The sequence below is a fragment of the Vicugna pacos genome, chromosome 7 (genome assembly GCF_048564905.1).
Source record: "Vicugna pacos chromosome 7, VicPac4, whole genome shotgun sequence".
Lineage (NCBI taxonomy): Eukaryota > Metazoa > Chordata > Mammalia > Artiodactyla > Camelidae > Vicugna > Vicugna pacos.
In genome coordinates this window covers 46,600,212-46,622,713 of record NC_132993.1, presented here as the reverse complement: position 1 = coordinate 46,622,713, position 22,502 = coordinate 46,600,212, and the positions used below count along the sequence as shown (strand labels likewise).

The 22,502-nt window shown below is 41.0% G+C and overlaps 1 protein-coding gene across 1 annotated transcript in view; it reads right to left on the bottom strand.

The window, feature by feature from the left end:
* Positions 1-2,088: 2,088 nt before the first annotated feature.
* The window catches only part of TOMM7 (translocase of outer mitochondrial membrane 7), a 111,526-nt gene continuing 91,112 nt past the window's right edge, over positions 2,089-22,502 (bottom strand). The window contains exon 3 of the mRNA XM_072964882.1: positions 2,089-2,397. Coding sequence (XP_072820983.1) covers positions 2,388-2,397 — 10 coding nt within the window. The 3' untranslated portion in view covers positions 2,089-2,387. The remainder of the gene's footprint in view (positions 2,398-22,502) is intronic.

The window sequence follows — 22,502 nt, the reverse complement described above, 5'->3', positions numbered from 1 at the left end:
AATTTAGGGTAACTCTGAAGGGCTGTCGCTGCTGCATGCCTACCGCAAGATTTGGGGGCCTTCCTTAAACTGCACCACAGTTCACATTCTCCCTCACTCAACAATACTACCTTTGCTTTCCCAAAGGTACTGATCCCAAGCTTCCCAAATAACCTTCCTGCAGGCAAACCTCCACCTCATAATCTGTGTCCCAAGGAACCCAAGCTGCAACACATTCATTGTCTCGTTCGCTCCTCACCACTCCTGGGGTTGGATACGTTTGACTTCCGTCTTTACTATGATCCTTATTTTACAGAGAAAACTCAAGCTCCAAGAGCTTTAGTAAACTTGCACCCTCCCTTGTTCTAGGCCTATGCTCTTAACAAAGTGGATAGGCAAACTCTAATCCCTGTCCCAGGATCAGGCAAATAGCCCCCTGGATGAGACTCTGGGTGCAGCCAGTCAAGCACTAACTCTTAGAATGTCTCTTTCCATCGTGTGTTTCTGGGACCTACCTGAACGTGGCAGAGGAAGGAGGGAGGGAACTTCTGTCACCCAGCTCCCCTCTCCAGGCCCCATAAGGGGACTCCTGATTCTAAATTCAGTAGAATCTCCTGCTTCTACTGCTGTGGGCTCCAGGGGATGTCTCTCTTAAGTTCGGAGCTCTCTCTTGTGCTGTGATGCTGTGCAGAGGAGTCTCCCTGGCATGACCATCTGCCATCCCTTGCCCCTGGGGGTCCCATATTTCAAGGTAACTGGAGTGACCCACATGCACAGTGATATTGGGCCTCTGAATTCAGTGGTGTAAGTGATATGTGCCTGGAAAGTTACATAACTGCAGAAATCATCTAGGTCTGTTTCAGGTCTCTTCCCTTCCTGCCCCCAAGCTCTCAGTCCCTCCCTTGAGTAAGGCTCAGTCACCCAGTCTCCACCACGTTCCAAGGCGGCAGTGTTAGATAGAGGAAATTCTTAATGGGAATGCGGCTAAAATTGTCTCCAATATGACAGAGGGACAGATTGTCATCACCTGCTGAAACTTGATTCTCATTTTCTTCTCTGAGCAGACTCTTGGACAACATTTAGACTCCCATCAACTTCCCATCAGCGTGGCATGTATGCAACGTTTATAAGTAACCAGCCAGGGCGATGGAGCGTGTTTAGTCATTTTGCATAAGAACTTCCCTTGCACAACTCCTATATATAACTCATTTGGCAACCCCCTTTTCTACCCATTAAGGCACCAGTGCAGAACATGTTCTTAAGGTAGCTCACAGTCCTGCCATGGGTTCCCCAAGGCAACAGAAAGAAAATTCCAGGTATTGCTTTTCCCCTACCCCTTATACCTACATTCCCAACGTCCCCTAGACTCGTCTGTCATAATTCTCAACCACGGTCCTTCTGCCTAGGAAGGTCTGTCTCCTTCTCCCGACCCACACATTCAGTTTATTCCTGCCCTTGCCCTCCACTCGTGTCATTTTCCACCTCCTTCCCCACAGGAGGCTCTCCTTGACCCTGACAGTAATCCACATGCACTGCATCCTCCCCCCAGATGCCATCACCGAGGAGCCTCTTTCCACTCTGACCATTCACGAAGCCTCATCAGCATGCAATCGTACAGGAACTAGACTACAATTGCCAATTTTCAATGGGCTCTGACACAATCTTAGAGCCGGAATACTGTGTTTAAGTTCAGACTCTGTCATTTACTGGAATGTGATCCTGGGGAGGTCCCTTAACTTCTCCAAACTTCCATCTTCTCATTTGTAAAATGGAGAGAGCAAAGCCTATGCAGTGTGTTTGTGGAGAGAACGAATGAGGTGAAGTAATGAGACATGACCTTTAAGTTTTCAAGTATTACACCAGTGTTATTGTATCATTACTGTGTTGTTTCTCCCCAGTGCTCTGTGAGGTCACAACTTTTTACTTCCTAACTCTCCCCTGGGTTACGAACAGTGCCAGTAACATCACAGGCTAATATGAGATGCAGAGTTAAGAATGAATAAAAGAAAACCACTTGCCCTACAGAATGAAGGCAAACTAGTAACTGTATTAAATCTTATTGTAGACATTATTCCACAGAGTGAATATAAAACTTTCTCCACAAGGAAACACCTTGAAAGGGGCTGAAAATTTATTTGAGCCTGCCTTGCAAATCTATGCTGAGAGGAAGAGGTATAGCACCAAAACACACACATCCCTCATTCTAAATGCGATCAACATTGGTTACAAGGGACAAATTGGCCTCTGGAACCCTTATTAGCTTCTCCCAAAAAGACTGCTACCTTTAAGTGACCAGCTTTTATTTTTAATCTCCCTTAAAAAGAGATCATTTTTATCTCCATGGTGTGATCAGTTCCTCTTCAATATCTGATGCAACCCTTAGTGTTTTCCATTGCTTTCTAGCTGTGTCAGATTTCCCTAGAAGACAGAAATGAAAGTGATGACTAAGAAGATTGCACTTAAAATTCAAATTTTTGACCTACACATTGATTCCCCCACCCACCCCTCCCATTCCTGTCTCCTTGCCTTCCGAAGGGGGAAATTACCATTTTCACGTAGTGTAAAACCTTCAACGTGCACCATTACATGTAGACTTGCAATTTTTAAGCACAGATTTAGTTCATTTCCTTGAAACTATACAAAGCAGAACCTACTCAGAGAATTCAGACTTTTTCCCCCTATGTCCCTAACAATCTTCTAAAGAGACAGAAAAAGCTACATGTCAGAAGTGTACCACTTACAGTCTGTTTCCCCTCTGTCACTTAGAAACAATTAGGCATTTACTTATCCCCTCCATATTGGCCCGTATTCTATATTTCCATCTTGCCTCCAAATCAAATTATTTAAAGCACCCCATCTGGAATAGAGACAGACATCGGAAAAAAGAAAAGAAAAGAAAAGAAAAAACCCACGAAGTAGGAGCACATAATAATATAGAGTCTTTCTTCAGGCTATCTCAACAGATGCTCACAGAACATTTCTCTCACAGAAACAGGATGAGATTTCTCAATTGGTTTTTTTTTTTTTTCAATGACCCAAACTTGAGTAATACAGTCAGTACTTTGATGGCTACCTCAGACAATTAAATGGTTATGGTGACGTATTAATGTGGCTCATTTTCCAGTGCGGTCTGTTCCAAATATGCTCACTCTTAAATCAAAATCACCTACAGCTTAGCAGACATTTTAGCCCCATTCTCACCCTAAAGGCAAATTCTCTTGTCTGCCACGCTACCAAAAGTTGATCATTAGCTGGCCCAAACTGTCACTGAGGGATCTTTTGCACAAAGGAATGGTACCCCTGGTGTAGTTCAGAGCATCCTGCAGGAACTCTACACTTCCTCAATATATTTATTGAAATCCAGGCACTGGAACTACAAAACTGATCAAAACCACCCCTAAGCAGAAGTTCATGGTCTCAGACTGACCCATTAGCATGTAATTATAATACAAGTCAGGTAATGACAGATATACATGGCCAGGGGCTGGGGGTGAGGTAGGGGTACAGGGAAGAAGTTGCCTGACCATGTCTTAAGGAATAGGCAGGAACTAGACAGGAAATGGGAAAGAAAAGGGGCAATTCAGGCAAGGAGAATGGCATAACCAAAGAATCGGGAGACTCAGAAAACACTTTTATCCCATGTGAGTTTATTATGTGCAGTTACCATTTTGCAGAGTTGGGCCTGCCCTTTCGTTCCTCTCTTGTTCTGGAGCCCCCAGGAGAGGCCGGCCGGTGAAGCCCACCTCTAACACTCACAGTGCAGCCTCCAGGCCACTGCCTTGATGGCCCTCCATCACCACTCCCAGGGAACTCAGAGGCACCAGCACTCTCCAGTCAGCTAGGGTCCGCTGAGGAAGAAGGCTCTCCCCCTTATGGAGGCTTGCTGTGATGGAGGGGGTCCCCACTCAGGGCTCAACGTCTTCCAGAGTACTCAGAGAAACAGCCCTTGCAAGCTTTACCTCAGCCCACTGGGTTCTCTCCAAACCTAAGGCTCAGAAATGACTCCATGGGGGGATCTGCCACAAGAGCTCAGAACATCACCTCCACCTCCTCAGAAACCCCTTGCCCCCGTTGACTAAGCAGACAGGCTTGATGTGGGGCCGGCTCCTGCTCCCGTGGGCACTCACCTCTCCCTGAGAGTTCCTCACTTCGCCCGCCCTCTGACTGCTGGCTGGCTGCCCTGCAAGTGTGCCAGATGGCCCAGAGGCAGCTCAGGCCTGCCAGGGCACACAGCTGAGGCTAGGACTGGGGCCCCTACTACATTGTTTCCCTCTACTTTAATCACACATGAGAAAGTAAATCTCCAAAACCATTTTCAACACCAGAAACTATTCACAGCAGATGCCTCCAGAGAGGGGAACAGAGTAGCTGGGGTATAGGGTGGAGGGAGACTGACATTTTTATACGTTCCTTAGTAGTTGTAAGTGTTATACTGTGCTTATGGATTGCCTAATCAAGGAGTGTAATTTTCTAGAAAATTACTTTAGAAAGAAAAGTAATTTTTTTGAAACCCAGAGTTTTTGAATATTTTCTAGAATGCAATATTGAGGCCTTTCCTTTGTACTCAAATGGATTAATAATCTTACAGGTAAAAAGTTAGTAGGTTAAAAAAATGGTGATTAAGAAGACAAATGTCAGACACTAAACCCACTGCAAGGCCTTAATTAGATGTTTTTAACCTCTCTGTGCCTCAGTGGCCACATCTGTAAACTGGGTATAATTATAATACCTATCTCACAGACTATTGTGAGATGAAATGAACTAATGTAAAATGAAGCACTTGGTGTCTGGCAGATAGGAAATACTGTATAATCGATTGCTAACAATCATTATCCTGATAGATTGCTGCTCACCTCTGTCACCTTCTGCTACGGTGCATGGTAAGAAGAAGAGTTTCAGGGAAGTAAAACCTGCCTCTGAGAAGGATGGCACATAGACTGAATATTTAAAGTGAAATCTGAGTGCTTTCAAAACCCCTGTCACACTTTGCTATGTGGCTCTGGCCAGCTGGAGAAACATTTCCTTTCATGTGAGCCACCTGTGGTACACAGTGCAGGACCTGAGTCAGGCACCTGGGTTCTAGACATTGTTCCTCCACTAATCTGCCATGTGACTCTTGGGCAGACTGCAAGTTCTCTGGGCTTAGTTTCTTCATGGGAGTGTCACGGGGCTAAGCAATCTAGTGTATGTGAAAGGGCTTTGTACCCACCAAAACCCTGCAAATGAGGAGCAATTATTTAGAAAATGCACAACTGATGGCCTATTAAATAGAACAGTTGAGTGAAATAGAATGGGTGTCCAGAAGGAACCACCCAGAGGTTTCTACACTGCCATGAGGAGAGTTTACTTTCTGGTAAAACTCTGCATGGTTAAATCAACTGATGAAGAAATAACCTCCTCCAAGAATGCTCTCCTGGAAGGGTTGCCAGTAACCCCTTGGCCACCAGCCTCCCAGGGTAGAAAAGCCCTGAGACTCTGAGAGTTTCCCTTTCTCTTCTAAACGTTTCCTCTGGGTCCACACTCTGGATCCTTTCACTTCTCTATAAATAATGAATTCCCTTCCAAACCAAGGCACCAAAACATGCTGCAGGTTCCTACAGTTCAATCCACAACATCTTTTAATCAGTTAAAAAAAAATCTCAGAGACCCAAGTTCACCAGTTCTGTCACTTTAAAGCAAATCAGTTAATCTCTCCAGGCCACAGCTTCCTTACCAGGAAAATGATATTTCAGATTCTAAGAGCATAAGGGTATACTTAGTTTTCACTGTTTCTTATCCCTCTATCCCTTCTGGTTCATTCCAAAAACTTTCACGCCTAGACCCAGGCTGAAATCCACCTCACTCTCAGCTCCCTCCAGTTTTACAGAAGGTGGGTCCTGACTTGGTTGAGTTCTCAGGCACCAAAGGTTGCTCTCCTCCCAGCCTGGCTCACCTGGCTGGGGTTCTCACGCAGCTTTTGTTCAGTAAATTCTTGCTTAGTGGAGAGACAAAGGAAAGTATGCATGGTCAGGAGGATTAGCTTGTTCACTCACTCAACAAATATTTACTGAGTGTCTATGATAGATGACAGAGAACCGGACCCACCTGTTAGGTGGAGGTGGGGGTAGAGGGGATAGGGAGGTGCCCCTGAGGAAGTGAAGTTTGGCTGGGATTTGAAGGAAGAGTGGGAGATAACTGTACTAGGAACATTCAGGAGACCAAAAGTCCTGCAGTTGGAAAGAAGGAAGATGAGTGGATGAATGAGTGAGTGAGCAAAGGAGGGACTAACAAACCAATGAATGGGCAGCCTGGCCTACTTCTTGGTAACTGGCACTCTACCTCTCACTGGGTTTCTTTTCATTTAGCTGCTAGACACATGTGGTTACATTTCATCAGTCTACAAAGCAGGTGTGAGTCCTGGACACTTACCACTGTGGTTAGAAAAGAATTTTGCAGTATTTATATAACCATTCCCTCGGTTACTATGGTGTGGAAAGCAGTCGTTATCCAAATGGAGGGCTGAGAGAGTTCAGACTTTTACTACTTCATAGGATTCACTCCTTTCAACTCTTCGCTAATGCACAAAATTTCCCCCAGTTTATACCTTCCATTTCAGCCCTTTTCATTATTAGCATAATTGAAACACCTCCCCAAATTGGCGATAGCAATTTACATATTTTTCTTTTGCAATAAGATCCAGTAAATCTAGTCTAGAATTTAACCATGTTTTTCTTTCACAAGGTGAAAATCCTCAAGGGAGATAAGTTTACTAAGTAGACAGAAGAAAAACTTTTGTCATTCTTGAGAAGGAGGGAGGGAGGGGGGAAAAAAACCCTGTAAATGTCACTACTGACTAATCCCATCTATTTTTGGAAGGCCCTGGGGGGTTTTAGGGCTTTCCAAGAGGTAAATTAAACAGTGACATTCCTCTGAAAAAGGAATGTGCTGCCTTTGCTCCCTGGAGCACTCACCTGCAGTAGCTGGAATTCAGAGTCTTAAAGGTGAGTGGGAATTTCAGAGGCGCAAGAGCAAGTTTTCAACCACACCTGCACCTGTGCCAGGGTACTGCAGGTCACTGGCCTTTTCAAAGCCCATGAATCAAGAATGTCTCTCATCTGATAGCTTTCTCCAGGTCACTGTGGACTTCTGACAGTGCCTTTTTAGCACTTGCCGATCCTGCTGGGTCTGTTACTATTGACTCCATGCATACCTGACTTAGGACAGTGGACCAGGAGGTCAGATGCCCAAATCTGTTCCCATGAGCCTGCCCTGAGCTTTATCAAATCAATGTGAGTCCTAAGGAAGATGTCACTGTCAAAAGTTCAGAAACTGTTTTCATCGTTTTAAAATGGCATTTGTATTATGCTGGTGTTCGTTGGGGAAGGAGTAACCTGAGTAACCCAGGAAACACGTCCTTGCTATGGTTTTTAGGTTCCGCTATGTTTGTAAGGGCTTCCTATACTTGCCACTTTGTATTTTCCTAAATGAGGCTGAAGGCATTAGATTACAAATAAATTTTTGCAATGATGCTTCAATATGTGAGTCTCTCTACTTTTGTGTATGCTTGAAATTTTCCATAATAAATGGTAACAAAAAAGAACACTAAGTAAGAACAGCATTTCCCATGCTGTAGGAGCCTTGCTGCTTTACTTTCTCCTCTCCAGCCCCACCAAAGACATCCACAACCAGGGAAGCTCTGAATGCTGGGCTTCGCACTGTGTGAGTCAGCCCTGAATCCCATTTTGCTCAGTTGCCTAGAAGTGGAGCTCGATTTTTTTGCATCTTACATTCTAGCAATGCTTCCATAAAGAAACTGTCTCACCATGATCAAAATTAAAGATTCACTTCTTCTGCAAAGGAAATTATATATTAACAGGCATTCTGATGTTATTCTTACCTTTTACTTAAAAGGTAAATGTTTTAAGGACATTAATAATTGCTATACTATTATAGGGAGTAAATTTTATTCCTATGTCTAGAAAACATATTAGCAAATGATGATGTCACAGTAGTTAAATTTTGCAATACAACAATTGAGGATTTTACCTTAAGTCTAAATCACAACACAGATAAGTAAAACACTGAAAATGAATTCTGTAAACGCCACTGACACAAGTTTTTAAAAATCCGTTGAACACTTACAAGGTTAATAATAATGCATAGCATGCTTGCATATAATCATGAGGGTGAAAATGTGCTGGCTTCTTAGGAACTGTTATAAAAACTCCACATTCCACCTACACAGCTTCTGGGTCACAAGCATTCTACTCCCAGTTGAAAACTATTCTCTCAGCAGATGCTTTTAAATATACTCAAGGCCACAAGTCAGTGTTCCATTTCCTCCCGCCCTGTAGATGGAGACTGGTGGACACAAGAAGGAGATGGGGCAGAGAGCTAAGGACTTGATGTCAACTTTGACCAGAGCGCTGGTCCCGCCCCGCCGCACAATAACCCAACCTGGCCCTGACGTCAAACCAGCTTCCTGGGCTCTAGATGATAACAGGAAACAAATTCCTCATGCTCCATTAAAGTGTCCACGTGTATTTCAGAAGACAAACTTAGAATCTGCTTGATAACATGGGTCATTTTGAACTAACAAGATGACGGCCGGGCTGAATTAGTGAAAACCTCCTTTATGCTTTAATGTGATTAACAGGGCAATTTTTAAAAGTAGTTTTATTACTTTCAAAACTATGATGTAAGGTAGGTTAACAAAGGACCATTTTTTGGGTATCTCTTGCTTGGTGACTAGATAAGAAAGGCATTTCAATGTAGTCATGCATTAAGTTCCAAAATGTCCAAAAAGAGCTTGGAAGCCATTTGTTCTTTCAGTTTTTGTTTGTCCATTTTAAAGCTTTTTTTTTTTTAATAAAATTCTATTCCCATTCCAAAAGCAATGGCTTTTGCCCAGTTGAATTGTCAGATTTACTATTGTCCACTCTATCTTAATTAGGTTATGTTAGAGCACTGGTCGCATGCAGGATTTTAAGAAGGAAAAGCTGCACCACCCAAGCCTTCTTAAGAAACCCTACTCCACAGCAAGGGAGCAACTGGTAAACTGTATGAGGAATTGCAGAGTAAAGCATAAAACAAGGGTCTTAACACAGCTTCACAGAGGTGCAAAGCAGTGCCAGGGGCCACACGCTGAAGATGAGCGTGTGCTCTGTGAGTTCGACATACACATCAGTTTGCATCCCGCCACATCCACAGTGCCTACACACACATAGCATTCACGCTTACTCCTCACATCAGTCTCCTTTCTCTTGCCCATAGCTGTCCTGCAGAAGTTGGTATATGGACCCATATTCCAGAATCCTGAGGGAGCCTAGCTCAACACCCAAGTACTCTCACTCTTATATTAAACATGTCCTTTCAGATTAAACAAGACTTAAAGGAGTAAGTTTCCACGTAAACAATTAAACAAGTTCAGGGAGAAGACATGACTTAGCCAGAGAAGGAAAGAATTAATATAAAGGTGGAACTTCAAGTTCCACTTAAAGGACTAAATATTTGTGTTCCTTCCCACCCCGCCTAAGCCCATTAAAATGGCATTATAAAAAAAGTTGTTAAGGAAAAGAAAAGAACCCTAAGCAGCCAAGGGAGTCTGCCTACAGGACTTCAGCCACAGGTGCAGGCAGAATTAAACGCCAACAGAAACGGGGGGATTAAGTGAAAAGGTTACACTGGATGATGAGGCACCCATGCAGGCACACATGCACATACTCCTCGACATTACCGCTTTTGCCAGCATTTTCAGGGCTCAGCTATCAGAACACTTGCAAGGTAGGTTTACGTCCTCCAGGCAAGAGATTGGACAACTCCCCTCTGGGGAAACTGAAATACCAAGAGAAACCTGTTTCCACTCCCTACGTATACTGATAACTGATATTTAAAGGTCTTCCAATGGAAAAATTGTGAGCCCTACCAGATCTCTCTTCAGAAAAGCCCACCGATAAGCCCCATCTACATAAAACTTCCAGTCAGCATTTCAGTGCCTTTCCCTTAAAAATAAGTAACCAAGACATTTGAGAATAGCCACACCCTTCGGGAAAAAACAGACCAAAACAAACAGAAATTCAGGAGAAACAAAAATATAAGGAGTAGAAAAAAATAGTGTAAGCTAATATTAATTTCCTCTGAGATAAAATACCATATTCATGCAACAAGACACTTTTTTTTTTTCAAGAGAGGTCTTGGGAATTATAAATTTAATAGCAGAGATGAAAATCTCCATGGAAGGGTTAAATAAAAAAGCTGAGGAAATCTCCCAAAAAGAATAGGAAAAAGAGAAAGAGATTGAAAAGAGGGGGAGAGAGAGGGGGAAAAAAAAAGATTTTCTTTAAAGAAATAGAGGATCCATCCAAAAGGGCCAACATCCAGAAAGAGGATAAAGAAAAGCTGGAGGAGAGGGATAAAGGGAAGGAGGGAGGAATAAAGAAACAACCTCAGCATGCAGTGCAGCTCTTATGTAGTCAGGACTGAAGTGATTTAAGGACATCATAGAATGCTGAGGTCTAAACCAACCATGGCAAACACTGGTATATGGACCCATATTCTAGAACCAATGAAATTTACAGTGCAGAGTCCTCAAAAGACTCAGGAACTGGCAGTCCCAGAGACCTCAGAGACTGGGGGTTAAGGTGATGCAATCAAACCTAAGGCCATCTGAGAAGCCATGAGAGCCTTCTGTCCTCTCCCTGCTCTACACCGCTGGGTCTACACCCTGCTCTCCCCCTCGCCCATGGAAGACAGCAGGTTTACTCTTTGAAGAAACACTTTCTGGATTGGAGGTCGACTGGCCCAGTCATAGGTTTGGGAACAGTACACAAACTAGGGCACTTTCCTAAAATTCTGAGACTTCTAGTCCTCCTTCCGCAGCCCTGTTTTCCTAGTTGGGTACCAGAGCACCAGAAGCATACTTGTAACCTCGACAGGAGATAAGAAGTTTCTTTCTGGAGAATGTGACCAGCCCAAGAAAAAAGTCCAGAAAAAACTGAATCAGAGGTTTTCTAAAATAAACAGTGCTTCCAGATCACATTGCAGTGAATCTCAAAGTCAACAAGCCACATCTATCAATTCAGAGTTTCCAATTAGCTTTTTAGTCATCCACTCTAATGCTGAGCAGACATCCAAGGGTTACCAGATATCTAAGGAAGGCTTAAAACAAGAAAGCTAGAGAACAAAACAGATAAAACAACTTGGAGGAAACAAAATACACAGGAACTAAAACAAATTTAAAAGTATCATTAATACTCTCAGGGAAATAAGAGACAATGTTATACCCTTAAAACAAGAATAGGAGACTATAAGAAGGAACATTCAGTTTATCAAAGAAAAAAGGCAGTAGAAATTAATGAACATGATGGGAATAATAAAAAAGACTCAAAAGAAGGATCAGAAAATTAAGTATTTTCCTGAAAAGGAGAGTAAGACACAGGGAAAAACAGAAAAGAAAAAATGAGAAATTAGAGAACCAAACCAGGAATTCCTATATCTAATTAACAAGTGGTTTAGAAAGATGGAACAGAAAACCAAGGGGAGGGAATCATCAATAAAATAATTTAAATCCCATCTATCCCTTCAAACAAGATTATACTGTATAGCACAGGGAAATATACACAAGATTTTATGGTAGCTCACAGAGAAAAAAATGTGACAATGAATATATGTATGTTCATGTATAACTGAAAAATCGTGCTCTACACTGGAATTTGACACATTGTAAAACGATTATAAATCAATAAAAAATGTTAAAAATAAAATAAAATAATTAAAACAAATTTCTCAGAAGGGAAAAACATGTGCTTCCAGATTTCCTGAAAGGACCACTGAAAGCCCAGGATAACAGATGAACATAGGTTTATACCCAGGAACATTACAGTGAAATTTCAAAACACTGGGGACAAAGGGAAGATACTTTTTTGCCTTGACTACTAGAGGATGCTCTCCATCAAAACAAAAGAGTAAACCAAGAAAGAGGAAGAGCTGAGGAATCCAACTAAAGAGATAAATATAGGGAATTCCAAGGTGAATAGCAAAGGGAAACCCCCAGATGACAACTCTGTAACAGTGTGGAGAGCAATCAACCCAGATAGGATAAGGCTGGAGAGGTGGGAGACTCAAGAGAAAAAAAGACACTGGCAGACTACCTAACATTACTTGACCTTGTGTCTATTAGAAGGTCAGTACAAAGGAAATCACACAAATGGGAGGAAAGGCAACAGTTAATCTCAGGAAAAATAAGAAGAAAAGAAACAACCATAGTCCACAATGCTCACTGTGAATTGTGTTTGCATAAAACAAGTTACACAAGCACTGAAGTTGATTTAGGTAAAGTGTATTATCTTGAGAGCAGGGAGTACAGGAACAGAAGGGAATATGGTGTAAGAGAGATGGATGCTTATCTGCCATAATAGGTGATAGGAAATGTCTAAAAGTCACAATTTAACAGTATAATCTAGGCAAATTATTTGGAAGCGCCAAGATGTATACTCCAGAAAAAATGGCCAAAATAATTGTTGCCTTTGGAAAGAGACGCTGAAGAAATGTGAGGAATGATGCAGGGAACCATTGTGTTTTGTCATAGAGTTTTCAACACTATTTAACTTTCTAAGTGTATGTGTATGTATATAAAACAATTGACCTTTTTAACATATACTTTTTTGAAAAAGGAAAAAATAAAACAAATGGAAAGGACCTTAGTTCCTAATTAACTCAATGAATCAACAAGATAAGGGACTGTTGATCCTTCAGATGAGGGGCTGGTCTTACTCTCTTCGTTCCCAGCATCTAGCCCAGAGTCGGAACTCCATAAATATTTGTCGTTTGATTGATTGTTCTATTAATGGGTGTCTTGGGCTACATTAAGAGAACAAATCTAGGAGAAAAGTTAACAGCTAACATTCATAGAACACCTACTTTATGTCAGTCTTTGTGTTATGTGCTGGGCATAGATCACATTGTTTAATTTTCACAACCCCATGAGGAAGATGCTGATATTGTCTCCATTTTATAGAACAGGAAACTGAGGGACAAAGGAAGTTATATAACTCACTCGAAGTCATACAGCTAGGAGATGTCAAAGCTGGCTCTAAACCCAGACTTGTGGGCTTTCGGGGGGTCTCTGCTCTTTACTACTAAGCTTTACAGCCAAGAAAGAGGTGTTTTGTGGTCAGGCCACAATTGGAATATTCTTCTGAGCACACACACACACACACACACACACTCTTTAGAGGTGGAATGTAATCACAGGAAGTTGAACAGGATGTGAGAAGACCAAAAACCATGCAAGTGGGTGTGGGAAAGACAGACAGTTTGTCAAGGATGACAGTCTAATAATCATGTTTCAAGGGGCCTGATAAAGAAGAAGTATTGGACTTGTTGTTTGTGCCTCAAGTAGTGAAACTAGTCCAACAGTAGAGATTATTTGAAGTCACTGTTCAGCTTAGGGAAGAACTTTTCCACAGTTCAATGGGAAATCAACCGCTTTGAAAACTAGATGGTCCTATTGCTGAAAATCATTAGCTCATCAAACTCCAGGTTTGGAAGAACATCTAAAGGAATTTCATCAAATCAGCCTCAGGATACTTGGATCACCTTTACATCACCCTCCTAAAAGGTATTCTCAAGCATTTCAGAGATCAAGAACACCCAAACAAAGTCAGCACATTAAAAAAAAATTTTTTTTAAATCAAAGTTACACATGCACACAATTTAAGGAGTTCTATAAGACTCATTAAGGAAAATAGAAGCTCCTCACTGGAGATATCCACTTTCAATTTTTTAAAGGTAATTCTTTTAGAAAATTTTACCTCTGTATCTCTAAATAACCTCTTTATATTATTACATCTTGATTGCTCAGTAGGAGACATTCTCCATAACTTCCCACAGTTTAGATGATTCTGTTCTCTTTCATTCCTCACCCATAACACACACACATACCTTTTTCTTCTCTTTGTTATTCCAGCACACTTTATGTAGTGATTGTGATTAGATCAGCATTTAGTGTTTACATTATTGTAACTAAACGCTATTCAGAGCTGAGGCATGATATAAACCATGATTATTTTTCTTTTCTTACACATTTCTGTATTTCCTCTGGAATGAATAAAAAGTCTTACTTTTTAGGGGAGGAGGGTATAGCTCAGTGGCAGAGTTCATGCCTAGCATGCAGGAGGTCCTGGGTTCAATATCCAGTACCTCCACTAAAAAAACAGTAAATAAACCTAATTACCCCCTGAAAAATTTAAAAAATAACACTATATATTTAAAAATTAATAAATAAACTAATAAAAAGTCTCTCTTTTTGCCTTTGATTAATTTTTATGTACTTATCTGTATTTGAGAAAACCCTCAATTTTCCATCAAATGTCTGAATTTCCTCTCAAGACATTCATACACATGCATAGTTACACATGTGCTATCTGGGAACTTCCTTTACCATCACCTGGAGAGTCCCCGCACCTTTCTCCTATTTCCTATACCTCCCGTCCCTCCCTTATCTAGTTTTCTCCACTGTTTTATTTGTGCTCATTCTGCAGTGGCTTCTTGAGAAAGATTGTGTGGGAGGTAAAATTTCTGACTGTTTTAAGACTAAATATACCTTTATTCTACTACGTCACACTTGATTCTAAATTGTATTCTAGTGTTGCTACGGAGAAGTGTAGAGTCATTCTGATAGCTGTTACTTGTATGTGACCTGTTTTGTCTCCCTTGAAGCTTTTAAGATCATCTCCTTGTCTTGAGTGATTGACATTGAGAAATTCCACAGTGCTGTGCCTTGGAAGTGGGTCTGTTTTCTTGTATTGTGCTGGGCCCTCAACAGACATTTTCAGTCAGGAAACACATCTTTCAGTTCTGGGAAATGTGTTTGAATTACTTTGTTGATGATTTCCTCCCCTTAGTTTGTTCTGTTCCCTCTTTTGGACATTCTTATTCAGAAAAATGCACTTTCTGGACTGATCCTCTAATTATCTTATCTTTACGTTTCTCCCTTGCTTTCTAGCTCATTTCTCTGTTTTCTGATTTCTGAGATGTTTCCTCAACATTTTCTTCCAACCCTTCTAGTGAAATATTCTTTTTTGATGTCATTTTATCAATTTCTAAGAGCTTTTTGTGTTCTATTTGCTTTTTTCTAGCATCCTATTTTTATTTTATGGTTAATTTTTTTTATATCTCTAAAAATATTCATAATAGTTTTAGGGGTTTTTTTTTTTTTCTTAAAGTTTTCTTCTTGAATAATCTTTTTTCTCCCCTCTGAGTTAGTTTTTTCCAGTTGTTTGTTTGACTTTTTGGTCTCTATCTTTCATTTAAGGCTGTTCTCAGAGGTCTGGTATTCCTTGGTTGTCAGCTCAAATTAAATAGGAATTTAAACCTAACTGGAAGCAGTGGCCTTTGAATGGGGTTTGTCCAGTTTTGGTTTCACTTTAATGTAATCTAGCTGGGCTGTTTGTTGGGGAAACTCCAACATTAGAAACATCAGATATTTCTTCTTGGGCTGATCAGATATGCCAGAGTATACTTTTCTGTTCTTCTGTTGGGAAGTTAGAGTCCCGACTACAAAATTCTAAGGGCTTAGGGGCACTTTTGAACACTATCTCTACCACTACCCTCAACTATGCTTGAGTCCTCAGTCCAAAGATTGCTTTATCAACTTTAAAGGGAAAAAAAAAAAAAAAACCTTACTAAGGTTGGAGTGGGGATGGATCTAGCATCACTGAATTGTTGGAAAGGTCCAGGACTCTATTTCTCAACGTCAGTCAGCTAATTTTAGGCTTTTCCCTTTGCTCAAGTTCCATAGATACCTGGTTCTGCCAATTCTAAGGTCTTTGGAGGATTCTGAAGTATTAAATCAGGGAATTCTCAAATTTCCCTACTACCAGCCTAGGATTCACCTTTCTCAGTTCTGCTAAGTTAGTTACCACTTGTCTATATGCTTTCTGCCTTTAAAACACTTTTGCTTGGCCTCCTCTCTAATTCCTCCATGCTTTTACCTTAAAAAAAAAAATCTTTTAGTTTTAGTGGTTAGGGGAGGAAGAAAGAATGGAAATGTGTGTTCAGCTTGCCATCTTTGCCCAGAAATCTTCCCATTTCATTTTTGGGCAGTTCTGACAAAATGCTCCCCACTATTGATATGATTTCTTTGGAGGAAAACGGGTCATTCTACCCAAATTTTAAATGTAACTAACCTTTAGTCTAGCAATTCTATTGCTGAGAGCTATTTAAAAGATATATTCATAAAAATGGGCAAAGAAATGTAGATGCCTATTACAGCATATTTTTCATTCAAATACATAAATAAACGAACAATCAGGAAACAATCTAACTATTGGTAGGAATATGGATACATAGATTACAGTTTAATCCATGTAATGTGAGACCTTCCAGCTGTTTTAAAGAATGAGGTAGGTCTGTGTAGAGGCAGACAAGCAGAGTGATTAGGAACATGAACTCTGAAGCCAGGGTTCATATTACCAGCTTTGCCACTGCATGACCTCAGGCAAGTTACTTAGCTCCTCTGTGCCTCTGTTTCTTAATCTATAGAATGGGGTTGGATTAGTTTCCTATGCTCTATAAAAAATTATCACAAATATAGAGGCTTAATACAATACATACTTATTATCACACAGTATTCATGGGTCAGGAGTCCAGGTGCAACTTAGCTGGGCCTTCTACTCAGGCCCATACAATTGCAATCAAGGTGTCAACTAGGCTGTGTTCTCATCAGGAAGCTTAACTGGGGAAGGATTTGATTTCAAGCTCACTCAAATTGTTTGCAGAATTCATTTCCTTATGTCTGTAGAACTGAGCATCCCTGCTTCTTACTGGTTGCCAGCTGGAGTCCACCCTCAGATCCTAGAGGTTGTCCTTAGCTTCTAGAAGGCAGCTTCAGTTCAATGCAGTATAAATGGTTACTTCATCAAGTCCCCAAAGAGTCTCCAAAGCAACATAGAGCCTTACATAATGCAATCATGAGCGCTGCATCCATTGCCTTTGCTATGTTCTATTGATTAGAAGCAAATCATAGATCTTAACTCACGCTCAAGAGAAGAGGATTATACAATGGTATGGACACCAAGAGGCAAAGATCATGGTGGTGGGGGAGCACTTTGGGGTCAGTCTGCCACAGGGGTTAATAATAGTACCTATCTCAAAGGGTTGTTGTATTAAGTGATTTATATAAACAATTAGGCAGTGCTTGGTTTAGAGTAAGCATTAAATAAATGTTAATAAATATTATTATTAATCATCATTATTATTATTACTATACCTGATAATATGAAAATATATCCAAGGAATATTATAAAGTGAAAACGCAAGCTGCAGAAAAATGGACAATATGTCTCTTTTGTTTAAAAATTTAAAAACATGCAAATGTATATATGCATATATATTATATAAAAATTGTTAACTGTCAATATTTATGGGGTAAAAATCAGAATACAAGAAGAAAAAGAGAAAGGCCTTCTTTATATTGAATTGAAATATGTCTCATAAAAATTATTCATTGGTCATCATTGGTTGGTTACTTTTCTTTGAAAGAGCTCCAATTTTAAAGTATTTGTCAAAGGGACAACCACTGGCATTTGAAACAGGACAGTTTTTCTACTTTCCTGTGATTTGAGATAATTTAGAATCCATGGCCACTACCCGCTATGCACCTTAGGCGCCCCTAACTCATGTGACAACCTAAAATTCCCCAACACCCCCAACCACATTTCCAAATACCTCCAAGGGAAATGCAGAAGTTTACTGTTGAAAACTACCATGACCCTTTAAAAAGATGGTACCCAGAACTGCTGTACAAGTGGAAAGGTGGGGTGTCCCATAATCTTTAAGGGCCCTTCTAACCCTGAGATTCTAAAAAAGCACTAATCCAGTCCAACTGCACCCTGGCTGATCTCAGTCCAGAGGTGCCTGGAAGAACTAGACACTTTCTCCTAAACTCACAGTTCTAGGCTAGATCTTGCTCCCCATATCTGTTCAGTTGAATTCAGCAACAATTTACTGAGACTATGTACAAAGCATTGAGTTTGATGCTGTGGAGAAAAAGAGCATTGGAAGATGTGGTCTCTGCCCTCAGAGAGTTCCCAGTACAGTGGGAGTGGATAAGATGGACCCATCAGAAACAGTAGGAAACAACACAAAGCAGGGTATGATTAGGGGGGAAATTCTGCTACTACTGATACCACTTGGTAATGTTTCTTTATAACTGCTTCTATGGCTCCTTCACAGTTTTCCTTCTTGGAAGGCAATCGCCCAAGGTTAACAAGCACAACCACTCCACAATGCGGCAAAGGGGGAGACTTACCCTGATTGACTTAGACCCATCAGGATGCAGTCTATGGTCAGGAGTGGATCTATCCAATCAAGTGTTGACAGTGTCTCCTCCAGTCACTGGGACAATCAAGAATGTCCCCCAACATATACCTCCAGGGAATAACTACCCAAGGTTGAGAACTACTCTGATTCTCTTTTTTAAAAGGTAGTTGTTATACAACAGAGAAGGAGCAGAATAGAATTTGGATCAATAACTACAATATCCAGTATGGTATTATCATCTCTGTTGTAAAGGTGAGAAAACTCAGGCTCAGAAATTTTAAGTAACTTGTCCAAAGTTACTCAAGGCAAGTCACTTAACTTCTCTGATGTTCAACTACTTTTTTTTTTTTTAAGTGGAGGTACTGGGGATTGAACCCAGGACCTCATACATGTTAAGCACACACTCTACCACTGAGCTACTACCCCCTACCCTCTAATTCTTCTATTATAGGAAGCTAATAGTGCCATCAGAAAGTTTACAAATTTTGTGCTTTATACAAGCTGAACACACACATGCATGAACATGTGTGCTCACCTACACATTAACTTGCCTTCACTACAGAAGGGAATGAAAATCTTAGAGATGACATCGAATAACCTCTCCAAAATTATCTCAAATATTATGATCTCACATTTTTTTCTCAGTCGAAATACTATGAGTTTGTGAAAAAGTGAGTGTGTGTATGTTTATATATGTGGGTGGGCAGAGAAAAGCTTTTCCTGACTTAGTATCTGTCCTCAGTGGCCCTAGGGAAAGGACAGTACTCAGTTGACAATTATGATAGATTAATCCTTATGATGGGCAGATGAATCAGATGGGAGCCCCAAGGGTGGACAATCCGAGCACACTTGAAAGGAACTAGATCCAAGCAATCTGGACTCTGCCTCTTAGTCAATGCCCCATGAATTATCTCACCATCCCTTTGCTTATCTCACTCCTGTGCCGCCCACCCTGCCACTGCTTAGGCAAATCTGATCTGAGTGTCTTCCTGGCAACATTCTACTCATGAACAGGAGCCTCTTCCAAAAACACACCCAGTGCCTGGAAAACACTTACCCACCCGCTAAACAGTCTCCCTCACTATCACCCCAGCCCCAGGTCCTAACGTCACAGCTTCCCCAACTGCCAAGACACCACTAATTAATCAGAAAAAGAAGGTAATTTCCTAGAGTATCTCTCCCATCACACACTTAAAATGCCCCTTAACCTATTGTTCAAAACCCCAAGATAAGTATTTTCCAACGAATAGCCATATATTGCTTCATCTTTTACCTTTCCAGTCTTCATCATTTTTTCCACAGATAAGTCTAAAGAGGGTAGAAGTGGTGTCCAATGTATTTGCAAAGTACCCAGCACAACGCTCTGCTCTTCATTCATTCACTCATTTGTTCATTCATCTAGCAAATGATAGTGAGAATTATCTCTGTGCAAAGCTGAATGTGAGATTCTACACTCTAGGAACTTGGAGATGAGTAGGAGATAGAGAATGAAGACAATTACAATACAGGAAGATGGCTGCCTCCATGGAGCTGCTTTTAAAGTCACTCAAATTGTTTGCAGAATTCATTTCCTTGTGCCTGTAGAACTGAGGACCCTATGCTTAAGGGATAGAGAATTAGGGGAGACATCACAAACTGGGTAGCATCGAGGATGCCCTACTCTTCCCAGGTGACCAAGAGGAAGAGGGCCTTTCAGGAAAAGTGAACAGCAGTCCAAAGGCACAGCATAGAGTAGATTCAAGGAATGTCTAATAGTTCAGCATTACTGAAGCTCAAAGTGTAAAGGGGGAGTAGCAATGTGATAAGTCTGGACAAGTAGCCAGGGGCCAGACCACCAAAGGCTTGCATGACAAATTGAGAATTTGAAATGGGAAGTCATTGCAGCATTTTGAATCAAAGTGATATGATTAGATGTTGTGTCAGAAAGATTCCCTCTGGCAGTAGAAGCAGAATAGGTGAAGGGGAACAGAACAGGAAGCTTTTCAGACAAGATCTGGCAGAAGTTGGCAGGCCTTAAACTAGGGCAGTGGCAATGCAAGTGGAAGGGGAGGGAAGGTGCAGGAGAATTTGATGAGGCAGAAGTCCTAGGTGAGGGTGTAGGGAGGCTCACCTCATCAATACATAGAGTACAGGAGTGAGCAGATTTGGAGAAGAGGGTCTGAATCCAATTAGGGACTTATTGGCTTGCAGATGTCTTTGAAACATGCATGTGGAAATATCCAGGAAGGGTGAACTAAGATCAAGGTCTCAATCCAAGCTTGGGTTGAGATGAACATATGTGGGAGTCACACCCACAGAGATGATGGCTGGAGCCACAGCAGATGATGATGAAATTCCCCAGGAAGAGTATGTGGAGGGAGGAAAAAAGAGGCCCCAGGATGGATTTCTGGGAACACATAAAAAATCATCTGGAGACTACAAAGAGATTGAGACAAACAGTTAATATGGTTGACTCCTTTGGATCCTGACACTGTATCTGCTCTTTCATACAGTGTAAGTCCTGGACAAATTGAAATAGTAATACCTTTTTCATTATTATATTGGAAGGCTTAAAGGAATATGCACTACCAAAATTACAGCAAACTGTGTTCCCTTCTCTGCTCAAATTAAGGTATTAACATGCTTGACCTACAGCTTCGGGGTCCTGTTTACAAAGAAGCTTGGCTCCCCAAAAGCTTCTTTTGTTTCCAACCAAAGGTGTCTTTGCTTGGGCTCAGTTGCATTTCTCTATGTGTAAGAGTAGACTCACAGAAAGACACAGAAGGACCATTTTCCTTTTCTAGAGTTGGATCTGGAGATGAGACCTGATAATCAAGACTCTGAGCTAAAAGACACAAGATACCAAGAGTGGTAGTCTCCAGAGACAGATGACTAAGGAAAGGACAAAAACTTGGTAACATACAAGGAAAAAGATTTTTTCTCTTTATTGTAATAGCCATATGTGTGTGTATGTGTGTGTCTGAAGCTAATGGAACACATTTAAAACTGCAATTACTACCATGTGGTAACCAGTAACCATTTAAATCTTTATTTCTATGAAGCAGAGACTTTTCCACTTATAGGAAGCTCAAGAATAGATAAAACTGATTTCTGCTGATTACAAGTCATGACAGTGGCTACATATGGAGAGTGGTTTTTAACTGGAAAGGAGCCAGACAGAATTCTGTGGGGTAATGGAAACCTTCTATATTTTGATTTGAGTGGTGGTTACATAGGTGATACATATGTAAAAGTTCACCAGGCTAGACATCGAAGACTTGTGCATTTTACTGCATATAACATATTACATATAAATTCTCAATCAGTAATAATACATAACCTGAAACAGTAGGACATGTAGCATACATTCCTACACACACAAGCACACACACACACCCCAGATGGATATACAATAAAGTCCTTGATGCCCAGAAAAGAAAGTGATATCAAAAGAGGACTGGTCCACTTGAAGGGCCCCAGGAGATCTAAGAACAGAAATAATGAAAAAGGGAGTGACAGGGTTGGGAGATCAGCAGCCATTATTGGTGGGGAGCGCTGTCCTTCAAGACCTCACAGGTGAAGCAGCCCTTCTGGATGGCAAAATCTAAAGTGAGGCCAATGGTATGAAAAGCTGAAATGGAAAAGAAGTGAAGATCACTGGAACTGAGGAGGTCTCCAAGAGAAGGAACGTTAGAAGGATCAACATGTGCTCACTAATGCTTCCCAAAGGCAACAGTAGTCAGTCATAGGAATTCCAGGTGACAAAGACCTCAAAGTGTTTGAGGAAGTGGCCAAGGAGATGAATAGAAAACAGCTGGAGAGGACAGCAAACCACTAAGTGATTCATTAACATTTTTTTATTATGACAGTAAAGGGGAAAGAATAAGTAACCAGTTTAGGTCAAGGTACTCTTTGAGAAATAGGGTTTTAAGTGAAAAAGAAAAGTTGAGAGTAAGTGTTGTGTTCTCCGGAGGAAGGAAGAATTGTTGGTGTTAGGTCACCTTTTCTTTGCTCCAATAGCCCTCTATGCGACTCAGACCTAACAAACCAGCTAAGACTCTTCCCTAAATCTACCTCCACCCCAACTAAAAGTTCCTTAAGGACAATGACTGTCAAATGTCAGGGCACTATGAATGTTTAGTGAATGAAAGGAAGAAAGGAAACAAAGAAGGGAAGAAAGGAAGGAAGAAAACCTGAGAGGATCTAAATCCTAAAGAAAACCTTAGGTTACAATCTTTTTAAGT